Source organism: Tenrec ecaudatus, chromosome 7 (genome assembly GCF_050624435.1).
Source record: "Tenrec ecaudatus isolate mTenEca1 chromosome 7, mTenEca1.hap1, whole genome shotgun sequence".
Taxonomy (NCBI): Eukaryota; Metazoa; Chordata; class Mammalia; order Afrosoricida; family Tenrecidae; genus Tenrec; species Tenrec ecaudatus.
This window is the reverse complement of record NC_134536.1, coordinates 128,722,153-128,735,740: the sequence shown is the minus strand read 5'-3', so window position 1 is coordinate 128,735,740 and position 13,588 is coordinate 128,722,153. Positions and strand designations below refer to the sequence as shown.

The 13,588-nt window shown below is 59.3% G+C and overlaps 1 protein-coding gene across 1 annotated transcript in view; it reads left to right on the top strand.

The window, feature by feature from the left end:
- Positions 1-980: 980 nt before the first annotated feature.
- The window catches only part of TTBK1 (tau tubulin kinase 1), a 42,595-nt gene continuing 29,987 nt past the window's right edge, over positions 981-13,588 (top strand). The window contains exons 1-6 of the mRNA XM_075555059.1: positions 981-1,194; positions 3,944-4,105; positions 10,715-10,862; positions 11,869-11,942; positions 12,335-12,475; positions 13,215-13,319. Coding sequence (XP_075411174.1) covers positions 3,998-4,105; positions 10,715-10,862; positions 11,869-11,942; positions 12,335-12,475; positions 13,215-13,319 — 576 coding nt within the window. The 5' untranslated portion in view covers positions 981-1,194; positions 3,944-3,997. The remainder of the gene's footprint in view (positions 1,195-3,943; positions 4,106-10,714; positions 10,863-11,868; positions 11,943-12,334; positions 12,476-13,214; positions 13,320-13,588) is intronic.

Here is a 13,588-nt window from a genome sequence, read left to right as displayed (position 1 = left end):
AGAAGGTGGTCAAGGAGGAGGAGTGACATGGTGATCGCCACAATGGCTTAAAGCGACCACCGTAGTGAAGGCGGTGCAGGGTGCCCCTGTGGTTGTCCAGAGGGCTCCATCGCAGGGTTGTTGGGTGGGGTGAAGGTGTGAAGTCGGAAGAGTTGTCTGGTTGGTGGGCGTAGCTGCCCTGTTGTTGCCGCTGTCGAAGGCGCCCAGTGTGCGCTTGTTGAAGGTGTGAAGGATGGATGGAAGGCCCGGGGCGAGACAAAGTGCAGAGTATGTTCAGGGAGCACTGAGTAATCCAATCTGTCACCAGGAGGGCAGTAGCCTCTGTGGGTCTCTGTTGAGAAGCATTTTTAATGTCACAGGACACTAAATGTACATCGTATTTGGTACGCAGTAAGAAACACTGACAGCGTTTGTCAACAGATGGGAGTGGAAAAGTCACAGGAGACAGACTGAGCCAGGAAGGGAGCCATATAGATGGAGGGGTGGCTGTTAAGGGCGATGGTGGGTACAAGTGCAGGGCTGGGTTAATGCAGCTCTGGGATATTTGAAGGGTAGGGGGCAGGTGTGACAAAGCGGGCTTAGAGGAAAGTGATGTGGCCATATGGCGGCAGGTGGAGTGGAGGAGTCAGGTGAGGCTCGTCGGGACAGGTGAGGAGTAACAGGGACATGCAGGCAGTGGGAAAGGCAAAGGGTGATGGAGACAGGTGAGGCGGAGAGTCACCCAGGTAAAGGGGATGGGGCCCTGCGGGGGAGATGGGATTAGGCGAATGGCAATGAGGAGAACCTGAGAACCTAGACGGAACCATCTCAGAGAAAGTCCCAAGGCTGGTAGGGCCATCCCCGGTGAGAGAGGGGCAAGGTGGAGTGTGATGTCAGAGAAGGGGCGGTGATATCAGAGCCCGGCGGTGGGGCGGTGATGTCAGGGCTGGTGCTGATGCTGGCGGCGCAGTGCATTGTGGGCAGCTCCCCGCTCTGCCGCCGCCGCCGCCGCCGCCGCCGTCGCCCGAGGAGGATCGGGGCCGGGCCGGGCCGGGCCGGGATGGTCCCGGTGGGGAGGCCGCCGCCGTCGCCGCCGCCGGAAGGAGCGGACCGCCCCGCGCCGCACTGAGCCGCCCCCGCCCCCGCCCCGCCCCGGGGGATGCGCCGCCCCGAGCCGCTGCCGCCGCAGCCGCAGCCGCAGCGGGCACAGAGCAGGTGAGGCGGGCGGGGCGGGATGGGGCCGGGCGCGGCCGGGCCGGGCGGGGACCGGACTCCTGGCCGGGGGCTCGCGCGCCCGCTCAGGGCCTCGGGCCTGGCTCGCCTCCGGCGCAGCTCCCCCCGCAGTCGCCGCCCGAGCCGGGACGCCGGCCTACCCGGGCTGGGCCGCAGCGCAGGCCTGGAGCGGCTCCCTGCCCCCCGCACACGTCCCCACGCGCGCAGCCTGCCCTCCCGCGGGGATCGGCCGCTCCCTGCCCCCTGGCCCCTGCCCCTCTGCCTTCCCCGCATCCTCCTGCGCCGCTGACAAGTCATGCCAGGCGCCCTGTCCTTGGTCCTGTTGGGCTCCTGGCCCACTCCCTCGCCCACTCAAAGCTCCCTAGGAGCGCCTCAGTCGCTCTCACCTGTCTCCAGCGCGCCCAGCCCCCTCCTGGGACCATCACCCCTCCTCTATCCCATTCCCCCCTGTGCCCCTTTTCACCTGTTCCCATGGTCTCCCACGGGTTCCTGTCCCCACTCCTTCTCTCCCAGGCTCACAGCACACCTGGCTCACACACTTGCACCGTCGGACACACGGACAGCTAGGTTCACCTGCATCCACATGAGCTCCTCAGACTTAGATATAGGTCTTTCTCTGCCTGCCTGCTCCTCTCTCTCGCAGACTGCACTGGCCCCACACTCTTACAATGCTGCAAGTCCCCTCTCTCCCCACCCATGCCTCCACATGCCCAGGGGGCCAAGAGGGCAGCCCGGTGTTCCTAGCGATGGTGTCTTCCAGCTCCTCTCCGCTAAGTGGGCCTTGTCCTCTGAGGCAGGGAGGAAGAAACATGGCTGTGCCGGCGGGAAGGAAGGTGGCTCTCTCTCTCATCCTCTGTCCTCTACTCTCCTCTTTCACCTGTTCCTTCTCCCTTTGCCTCTCTCCCTTTAAAACGGGAACAGAACCAGAATCTCCCCCCTTGGCCTATATAGTTCACCATCACAGGCTCACCCGGGGTCACTCTAGACTGCCTAGAACAGAACCTCCCCTTACCCCACCACACCCCACCCACAGCTAATTAAGTGGCTTCTTCAGCCTTGTCCCTCATGGGTCCAGTCCTCTCCAGCTTTATTCCAGAACTCTGCCCCCATCCCAGCCCCTCCTCATCCTGTCGTCTTCATTGCTCTCTGGATTCCAGGTGTCCCAGACCCCTCTTGGGCAGGAGGGAAGAGGTCAATGGGATGCCCCCAGAACCCCGTGCTCTGAAGCGGTTGTGTGACTGAGGGGCACACAGCTCAGCAGGGCCCCTTAAAGAAAGAGAAAAGGTGGAGAGTCCCTCTCCTAAGAAGATCCCTACCCTGCAAGTCCCCCACATGCCCCATGATGTGTTGAAGGTGGTTTCCCTAGTCTTACCTTCTCTGAGTCCATGCCAAAGAAGACAGGTTTGGGGACACACACCTCCTACACACACGCACACACATCGTACACACCTCAGGGCTCTCGTCACCCCCTCCCCATCCTGAGTAACTTCCCTCTGTGACTCCCCAGAGTCATTTTGGGGGCAGAGCTGTGCACAACCTAAAAGTGGGGTTGGCAAGAGAGGAGGGAGAGATCCCAGTTACAAATCCTATACGGGGTCAGGGGAGGTCAAAAAGTCATCTCTTCAAGACCTCATCTGCTCACCACACTCACACACACAAGCACACCCAGAGGCACAAACAGACCCAATAGGCATAAACATGATCACACGCACGCACACACACACACACAAACACAGACACAAAGGAAAAACTAAGTATCAAGACGCAGACACTTAGGTAGACGTTCAGACACCCGGAAAGACATTCAGAGACATGTGCGCCCTCATGTGTATATAGGCACAGACCCTCTGATTCCCTCCAGTCACCCTCTAGCTACCCTCCACCCATCCTAACCCCATCCTAACTCCTAACGGGACTTGAGCTGTGTTCCTCCCCGCAGCTCTCAGCAAAACCAACAAGGGATGCTGATCAGCGCCCCCTGCCTGGACTGACTTCCCAGCACCCTTCTTGCCTTGCTTGCTCTCCTGGGTCCCCTGCCCTCTAACTCAGCCTGGACTCTGTCCCTGTAGTGCCCCTGGGGCTGTCCTCCCTCTGAAACCCGTTCACACCCCTTTCCTGGCTTCCCCAGGTGTGGCCATGTCAGGGTTCGGCTCTCCACAGAGGACAGTGTGTGCCTGGAGGCGGGTGCCCGCTCACCCTGCTCCATCTCCCATGGGTGTTGATGGGCCTCTGTCACTCCGATGTGGCTCTCCATCTGGGCCACCTGGTCAGCTGGTCTCCACTTTTGAAAGGCCACAGCTGCAGGCGAATTTTGTGGCCCCGGAAAAATGTGGGTGGTTAGAGTGACTGGGGGGGAGGGGTGGTCCGTCGCTCCAGCTGGCCCTTGGCTGGGGTCCCCCTACACCAGTGGGCCCCAGTCCAGGTCCACCCCCTTGGATAGCCGCCCTCCACTAAGGAGCATTTTTGTCTCTCCGGTGGACACTTCCCCCAAGTGTGCCCTGTATCTTCCTTCCCGCTGAGACATTTCTATCCTCGCCCTGACCCCGGGCATTTACATATTGTGACCACCCCCCACCACCAGCCCCAGAGCCACAACCCTGACTGGGGAAGGATGCTTTCAGGGTCAAGTGGAGATTCATGTCCAGGGAACCCCTCCTCTTCCATATCTGCAAGGAGAACCAGAACGCTAGGCCGACCCCCCCCCACTCACAGTCCCCCCAAACTCCCTCAGGTAGATGGCCCCCCCAGGGCAGGCCCTGCGGACACCCCTCCCTCCGGCTGGCGGATGCAGTGCCTAGCGGCCGCTCTTAAGGACGAAACCAACATGAGTGGGGGAGGGGAGCAGGCCGACATCCTGCCGGCCAACTACGTGGTCAAGGACCGCTGGAAGGTGGTGAGTGAGTGACTCCGGGGGACCGAGGGGGGCGTGGGTAAGACAGAACCTCTCCAGGTTAAAAAACCAAACCAAACAGGTGCCCTTCCAGCGCCCTGACCTTAGGAGGGAGGGGCCCCTGAGCTCATTTGCATGCCGCGTGCGGACCAGTCATTTTGCCTACACGTGTGGACAGTTGTGCCCTCTCGTCAGCCCCGCCCTCTCCCGGCCCTTTCCCCGAGGGTCAGGTGGGTCGGGCCCAACCGGGAACAACTCTGGGTTCGGTGTCCGGGCAGGAGCTGCAGGAGCTGCAGGGCTGGGGGAGGGAGAAGGTAGGGGGAGGGGGCGCTTTCTCTCCCAGACCTTGGAGAAGGGCAGGGGACGGGCGTGTGTCCCTCTGCTTCCGCAGAGGACAGAAAGGCTTGGGTTTGGGGGTGGGAGGGGGGCGGAGAATCCCTGCAGGCTGCTCCCACCGCATCCGCACTCCATCTTCCCCGTCCAGCCTCCTCCCACCGCTGGTTCCTGCGGCAGGTGCAACACGCCGAGACTCCATCTCCCGGCGTGCCTTGCTCCTCAGCCCAGGACTTCAGGCTACTCGGCCTGCTGGGAATTGTAGTCCCAGCTTTACGGGCGGTGGGGGTGAGGTGGAGGCTAGAACTGGGTGGAAGGGGTTGGGGGTTTGTGAGGGTTAAAGGGAAAGGTAATGTTCGGGGGAGAGAGCCGACTTTAAATCAGCCCTCGCCCCAACCTTCCTTTTTCCTTAAGAGCTCTCTGTTCTCTTGGGGCACGGGGTGGGGGTGGGGGAGAGGATGATCTTGGGCGCTTTAGAGGGTTGAGGGGCAGCGTGTGGGAAACTAGGGTGTGAACTTGTGGGTCGTCACAGGGGCTGGGAACAGGCAGAAGAGTGGAGGAACTGCGGGGTTCAGACGTGTGTGTTCGCTGGGACGCAGCTTTCTTTTTGATAATTTTATTGGGGGTTCTTACAGCTCTGACAACATTCCACACACCCATCGTGTCCAGCACAATTGTGCCTTTGTTGCCGTCATCCTTTTCTAAACATTTTCTTTCTATTTGAGCCCTTGGTATCAGCTCCTCTTTCCCCTCATTAGAATGCAGCTTTTCTGTGTGGGGAGGTTCCGCTCACAAGAGGTGCAGGGTTGGAGAGGAGGGTGGGACCAGGGTGCAGGCAGGCGGGTCTCCATAGCAACGGCCACCCGCTGTGCAAGTCCCCTAGAGACTCAGGGAAAGGGGCAAAAGGGGCAGCTTTTCAGAGCTGTCTGGGGGTGGGGAGGGGGGCTTGAAGGCCCTTGGAGGACTAAAGGGGGGGCATGAGAGGTGAGGGAAGAGGCTCTCTCAGTGCCAGAGGAAGGGTCTCCTGAGAGGGGATCCAGGACAGCAATGAGGGAGGGGAAGCTAGGGCAGTCACGGAAGGAGGGTCTGGCGAAGAGAGGTGTTCCTCCCAGACCTGTCAAGTCACACAAGTTCTCTGTCCCTGGGGGATGGGAGGCAGAGGGACATTTGTACAGAAGAGGAGAGCGAATGGTGGCATGCGGAGAAGTTTGAGTCAGAACTTTCCATTTTTTTGAGAGAGGGAAATGGTGGGTAGGGTGTTGTCACTAAGCCAGCTGTCAGGTCAGCTGACCACCTCTCCTCCCCTCCTCCCCCACAGCACTTCCACCCCTCCCTGGAGGATGGGGTTCCAGCTGTCACCCCTCACTGGGGGATGGGACAGAAGCGTGATGCCGAGCTCAGGAGCCAAGAGCACACTGCCCAGGAGAAAATGGGGTGCAGTGGCCTGAGGGGGGGATTTTTGTAAAGCACCATTTGTTCTTTCTGAGGGGTATTTCTGAGTTGAAATATCAACGAGCTCATAATAATAAAGACATGTGTGTTTTGAGCACTTATTGTTGCTGGGCACCGTGAAAAATGCCTAACCTGCTGTGTGTTGGCCACCTGGAAAGGAGATGCTATGATCAGCATTCCCATCTCACAGGTGTGCTGGCCGGGCCATGGAGATTAGCTTGTCTAGCTTCCCACAGACAGGAGGTGGAACCAAGTGTGCTCAACGCAAAGTCACTCGGGCTCCCAAGACTTAGCCCACCCAAGATTTGGGACCATGGAGCAGAAAGGGTCATAGCTTCCAATTCTAGTTCAACTCCCTTCCTGTTCTAGAAGAAACATGGAGACTCACAGAGTTTGAGACCCCCCAGGGCCCCTAGAGCTGGCCGAGGGGCACCAGAAGTTCCTTTACCTGGACCCCTGCCAGTTGGTTTTCTGGAAGTCCTGCTGTAGGGGAGGGAGGGGGTCATGAGCCACGTAGGAGAGGAGATGCGGGGCCTGGTAGAGAGGGGCCTGTGCCTGGGCCACATTTTGACTTTTGTGAGTCGTCCCTGGATAAATGAGCCCTAAGAGAATGACACTTTGTGACTACATTGGTGTTAAGGTGAACATGGTAGCATCGCATCATAAAACAGTCTGGAACCTAAACATTCACATTCTCCCTCTGATTTTAAGAGAAATTAGAACATTTTCTTAGGCTGCATAGACTCCCCAAAAGTATGTGAGAGTCTTCCCTGGCTGTGGGGCCCAGTGAGGAGTGGGCCAGGGCAGGTGGACACTAAAGAAGGGGAAGTGGTCTCCGTTGGAAAATGAAAAGTTCTCAACCTTCCTCATGTCGTGACCCTTTCATACAGTTCCTCATGTGGTGGTGACCCCCCAACCATGAAATTATTTTCATCGCTCCTTCATCACTGTCGTTTTGCTCCTGTTATGAATCGGGTGACCCTTGTGAAAGGGTGGTTGGAACCCCAAAGGAGGCTGAGAATCCCCTGGTGTAGAGCAATCCCCCAGGGCCCCCTGGGGGTGTTTCGGGGGGGGGGGGGAGACAGCGTCATCGTGTCTGAGTTGCCCAGAGCCCTCCAGCAAGCGAGTGAAGGACAGTAGCTAGCATCTTGGTTGTCACATTTCACTGTGGATTTGGTGGAAGCACAGGTCCCCAGGCGCCTGGCAGTGTGTACACCCTGGTGACAGTCCCTGGTTTGTGTCCACGTTCGCATTGTTTCGCTCCCAGTTGTGATTTCCACTCCCGCTCACTTTGTCTCACCCCCCCCCCCGACCCCCACAACTTCTCACTTCCATCGGCTCTCAGTCCCTGTCATCTCTTTGGTCTCTTAAGAATGATTTTTTTTTTTTAAGAGCCTAGTCTGCAAGGGTGCGATTCACGCCTTCAATCTTGCCCTGCTGGGCAGTTTCTGTAACCTGGCGGCTAAGATGGGGCTTCAGAACTGGGTCAGGGGTTTGGCCACCTGTCGCAAGGAGTTAGCAGTCAGGGGCTACACTGAAGAGCAGGGGAGTTGAACCCCCTCCGAGGGAGGCCTGCAGAGGGAAAGCCTGGATGACAGAGTGCAGCTCCAAACTGTGGAGCGATTTCCCCTTCGAAACGCTGGGCTCCGACTCTGCAGCACCTGATAGGAGCAAGCACTGTGGCCCACCCAAGGAGCTGCAGACTCCCCCCACCCCAGGGCCTCAGTTTGCCTTGTGTGCAAATGGGGAGGCAGACGACAGCCTGCCTCTCGGGTGGCTGGGAGCCTGTGGGATGACCTGAGATGGCCTTTGTGGATCTGGGGGACGGGCGAGCCCTGGTGGCAGTTGCAGCCGCTGCATGCTCTCCGGCATGCTCACACACCGCAGTGGAATCATAGAGAAGATGCTAGAAGCTCCCTTGTGTTTCAAGTCCCCCAGGGGAACGCAGGTCACAGAGGCCCTTAAGCTCCAAGTCTGCACTCTCCTGGTTTGAAATTCTTCCAACCGTCTGGCTGGGAGTTTTATCTCAAGTAGAAAGGGACTTCTACCCGCTCCCTCCTTCTGGGGCACAGTGGTTTCAACCCCTGCCCTCCCCTTCCTGTCTCCTGCTGACCCCCATGCTTTGGGTTCTTCCTGGAGGGGCTTCTGAGAACTCCAGCGCTGTCCTGCCCTTTCTTCCTCCCTTCCCAAACCCCAACCACCATTAGCTGTGTACTGGGAGCCCTGGTGGCGTCCTGGTCTATGCGTTGGACTGCTAACCACAAGGTCAGCAGTTCAAAAGCACCCTCTGCCCCTTGGGACAAAGAGGTGTCTTTCTGCTCCCGTAGCGGGTTGTTCCAGCCCTGGAAACACACAGGGGCAGTTCTACCCTGCCCTCAGAGCCGCTCTGAGTTGGCATGGTGTCCACTCGATAGCCTTGGGTCTGGGTTAGAATTTAGACGTGTGTGGATGCATGTGGAGGGGCAGATGCAGAGATGTAGGGGTCCAGCAAGGCCAGCCGTGACTGCCCAACAAGACGCCCTGAGGACATGGGAAGGGACTCCAAGGGGGAGGTCACTCAGGAGGGCAGGCTCCTTGGGTGAGGAAGCTTGGAGCTGTGTGTCTCTCTCTCCGACTCAAGGACCTCAACTCAGACTCAGTCCCTGCTGCCCGCTCCCCCATCACTGCCAGAGCACCTCCACCCTCCAAGAGCCCCTAGACCAGCGGTTCTCAACCTGTGGGTCACAACCCCTTTGGGGGTCAAACGACCCTTTCACAGGGGTTACCCAATTAATAACAGTAGCAAAATGACAGTGATGAAGTAGCAATGAAAATAATGGTATGCTTGGGGGGTCACCACCACATGAGGAACTGTATGAAAGGGTTGTGGCCTGAGGAAGGTAGAGAACCGCTGCCCTAGACCAATGACTCGAGATGGTGTTTAATGGCCTCATCACTCACTCAGCTTTGTGCAGCCATGCCTGCGCCCCCCCCCCCCCAAATCTTCCCTCTGTACACCCAGGGCTGGCCCTCCACACCTCACCCCTCAGTTCTCCTCAATATTCCCACATATCAGTCCTCCCTCCTCTTCCTCATGCATGGGGTACTACTGAAGACCTGGTCCTGTCAGCGCATCAATGCTCCCGCCCCCCCTCCCCCACCTCTGGGTGATCTGCCTCCCTGCCCTCCTGTCTCTCTTCCCCTCTGCTGAGTCTTCCCTCTGTAGGGATTTGTGATGCACCAGCGAGCTTCCAGAACCAGAAGCCCTGCTGGCATGGCGGTCAAGCATTGGGCTGTGAACCATACGGTTGGCAGTTTGAAACCACCAGCCGCTCTGCCCTGCTCCCACAAAGAGCTACAGTCTCAGAAGCCCTCAGGGGCCATTGCCGTGAGTCAGAACTGATTCGCTGGCAGTGATGTTGATTTGGCTCACGGAGTCCCCAGAAATTGGGATCCCTGGAAGCACTGTGCCCCAGAAACCCACAGGGGACAGTGCTCCCCTGTCCTGTAGGGTCGCTAGGACTGGCATCAACTGGATGGCGTGCGTTTCTGTCTTGTCTTATTTCTTTTTGTTGGAGTTGCCGGGAGGGAGCTCCGGAGGCTTCGCAGTTCCAGTGCTCCACGGCTGACCACAAGGTGGGCAGTTCGACCCATCAGCCATCTTCGCCTTAGAGACCCAAAAGGACAGTCCTGCTTCATCCCATAGGGTTGCTAGGGCCAGAATCCACTCCAGGGCCATGGTTAGTTTGGGGCTCATTGCCAGGTAGTGCCAGGCTGGTCCCTAGCGGTGACTTCCAAAGATCCATGGAAACCCCGGGAGCACGGCTGCTTTTTGGTTACAGTGCCAGGCACCTGCTAGGAGTTTTGGGCCCGATGTCGGGCCCTACAGCCCGCTCCACCTTCCTCAGCCCAGCTCACTTTTCTGTCTGTCTTTCCACCCAGCCAGCTCCCCACCCCCAACCCCCGCACAGGGCCTCACTGCTGTCGGAGTGAGGTGCCTTGGCACTGGCCCGGTGTTGCATTGGGCTGTGGCCACTGGGGTGGGCACAGGGCTCTGGGGCCTATGCTGACTGTCACACACTTGTTCCTGGAGTCAGGGTGCCAGGCTCGGGACAGGTCCAGGACCTTGATGCCCCTGTGTCTCCCTTCTTCCCCATAGGCATGGGGTGCGGAGGGGTGGTTCTCAGGAGTTTGTGAGCACAAAGTGGTATTGTTTACCCCCCTCCCACGGCCCAGCCCCAACCCCCCTTTCCTCCCTCTTGAGGGTACCCAGCAGGCTGGGCTTCTGGGGCTTAGCAGCTGGGCCCATAGCTCCCCACCGTGCTGCTGCAGCGCCCTGACCACGGGCCTGGATTGGCGTGAGCATCTGCTCTCCCGCTGATGACATCTTTCTGGGGACTGCCAACACCTCAGGGCAAGCTTGCGGCCCTGGAGATCTGTTCTGAGCCTGGGGTGTCCTGGGGCATTGGCTTTCCTCAGAAGTGGGGTGTGCAGATGTGGGGCAGTGCAAGGGCAGCCATCTCCTTAGAACCATGCCAATCCCAGGGATGGGCCTCAGGTCCTCTCTCGATGGCCACTCTGCTTGCTGGCCCTGTGTGTGTGTGTGTGTGTGTGTGTGTGTATGGGTATGGGTGGGGTGTTTGCTCCCAGGGAAACCTACACCCCCCCCCCGCCTGCGCTGTCTGTCTGGGCATTGGGAGAGGAGGCAGGGGGACAGCAGAGGGAGTCTTGGGTCCTCCCCTTCAGAAATCTTTGCTGCCCCCATCAAGGAAGGCAGCGGAGACCCAGCATGGGGCTGTGTGGAGGTGTTCAGCAGGGTCCCTGTCCCCCCCACTCCAATCTCTGTAGCTGAAGAAGATCGGGGGCGGGGGCTTTGGTGAGATCTACGAGGCCATGGACCTCCTGACCAGAGAGAACGTGGCCCTCAAGGTGGAATCCGCCCAGCAGCCCAAGCAAGTCCTAAAGATGGAGGTGGCCGTGCTCAAAAAGTTACAAGGTGCGGGTGGGAGCCTCAGGTGGGGTGGAGGATGGAGGGTGGTAGAGGATGGAGGGTCGTGGAGGATGGAGAGTGATGGAGGATGGAGTTGGATGGAGGATGGAGGGTGGTGGAGGATGGAGGGTGGTGGAGGATGGAGGATGTTGGAAGATGGAATGTGGTGGAGGATGGAGAATGGTGGAGGATGGAGTGTGGTGGAGGATGGAGAGTGATGGAGGATGGAGAGTGATGGAGTATGGATGGTGGTGGAGGATGGAGTGTGGTGGAGGATGGAGAGTGATGGAGGGTGGAGGGTGGTGGAAGATGGACAGTGGTGTAGGTTGGAGGGTGGTGGAGGTTGGAGGGTGGTGGAGGATGGACAGTGGTGTAGGTTGGAGGGTGGTGGAGGTTGGAGGGTGGTGGAGGATGGACAGTGGTGTAGGTTGGAGGGTAGTGGAGGATGGACAGTGGTGTAGGTTGGAGGGTGGTGGAGGATGGACAGTGGTGTAGGTTGGAGGGTGGTGGAGGATGGACAGTGGTGGAGGTTGGAGGGTGGTGGAGGATGGAGGGTGATAGAGGATGGAGTGTGATGGAGGATGGAGTGTGGTGGAGGATGGAGGGTGGTGGAGGATGGAGGGTGGTGGAGGATGGAGTGTGGTGGAGGATGGAGAGTGATGGAGGATGGAGGGTGGTGGAGGATGGAGGGTGATAGAGGATGGAGGGTGGTGGAGGATGGACAGTGGTGGAGGTTGGAGGGTGGTGGAGGATGGACAGTGGTGGAGGTTGGAGGGTGGTGGAGGATGGAGGGTGGTGGAGGCAATGATGAGGGGATGAACCCACACCTCCAGAAGAGTCAAGGGTACAGATGGGATGGGCCATGATGTTAGGACACGGAGCAGTCAAAGTTTAAGACATGGGCATAGGGTAGTGATGGGGTTGCTGGCCGTGGGGCTAACCTTGGAGACAAGACCTAGATCCTCAGGGTTGGTAGCACTTGGAGTTGGGAGGTCCTTGTCTGTCTCCTCAGGGAAAGACCACGTGTGCAGGTTCATTGGCTGTGGAAGGAATGAGAAGTTCAACTACGTTGTGATGCAGCTGCAGGTGAGTCCGGTGGTCCAACTTCCCTGCCCGAGTCTGGATGCGGCTCCTGGGTGGAGAAGGGAAGGGCAGTAGGGTTTCTGGCCTGAGGGAGAGGAGTTCCACCTTGGGGGCAGGCTGTGGGTAGAATGTTCCAGTGGTGGAGGTGGTAGTGGGGGTGGAGGTGGTAGTGGTTGTTGGTGGTGGTGGGTGGAGAGGGTGGTAGGTTGAGGTGGTAGAGGTGGAGGTGGTGGTGAAGGTGGTGATAGTGGTGGAGGTGGTGGAGGTGATGGTGGAGGTGGTGGAGGTGATGGTGGGTAGAGGTGATGGTGTGGAGGTGGAGTTACTGGTGGAGGTGGTGGTGGGTGAGGTGGTGGTTGGGCAAGCCACCGAGGTAGGCCTGTCTCCCCTCCCAGGGCCGGAACCTGGCCGACCTGCGCCGCAGCCAGCCCCGAGGCACCTTCACGCTGAGCACCACGCTGCGGCTGGGCAAGCAGATCCTGGAGTCCATCGAGGCAATCCACTCTGTGGGTTTCCTGCACCGGGACATCAAGCCGGTGAGGCCCCGCCCAGCCCCAAACCACGTCCTCCTCTGGCCTCTCTCTCCCGGGGCTCTCCTCTCTGAGCAGTGAAGTCTCTTTTACCTCCTTCTGCCCCCGACCTACTCCTCCCCTCCACCTCCCAGGATCTGAGCGCACCCCTCCCCCTCCAGGTCCTTCTGGCTGTACCCATGGTCTCTCCTCTGTCCTCCTCTCATCCTCCTCCTGCCCCCCTGACCTGACTGTGTCCTTGACCCCTGAGCAGAGCCATGAAGGCATGGAGGGAGAGGGGGAAACAGGGCCCTAAGGAACCCCAGCCATGTGTGGGGACTTGAATCTTGGCTCTTTACAAGAATGCGCTCTAGGACCTGGCAAGGTTAGGGGATGTGCCCAGGGTCACACAGAAAGGTCACCATTCCCCGCTCCCTCCGGGTATCTTAGGGCTGGAGGTGCCCACTGACCTACGCTGCCCTCTGAGGGGTCCCAAGGGTGTAGAGCTGGAGGCGCCTGGGCTCCAGTCCCGGTTGGCCATCACTAGCTTGGTGACCTCGGAGAAGCCCACGGAGCCCTTTGGCCCTCAGCGCGCCAGCCGTAAACAGAGGAGAATCCCACCTGCCCTCCGAGGAAGGAACCGCAGCCTTGGCCCAGTGCGGACACTGATGCTCTGTCCTGTGTGCCTCCCGCGGGGTGGGGAGCCCTGTCCCCAGGTAGCCTGGGCGGTGGGTGCTCCGGGGCTCACCGCTGCTGTCTTCCTCAGTCAAACTTTGCCATGGGCAGGCTGCCCTCCACCTACAGGAAGTGCTACATGCTAGACTTTGGACTGGCCCGGCAGTACACCAACACCACGGGGGACGTCCGGCCCGTGAGTACCGCCCTCACGCACCATGGGCCTCCATGACCAGGGCTCTCAGGACAGAGGATGATTTCCCCAACCCAGCCACCAACTAGGAGACCCATCACAGACACCTCCCTTTTCCTACACCCTGGATTTGTGTTCATCAGCATGAGCGCCAGCTCTGGGGCCCCTGCTTAGTCCCCCCACCCCCCCCACCCTGTCTCCCAGGCTCTGGGTGAGTGCCTCAGCCTGCTTTGTGCTCATTCTCAGAAGCAGCAGTGGGAGTGGTGAGGGGA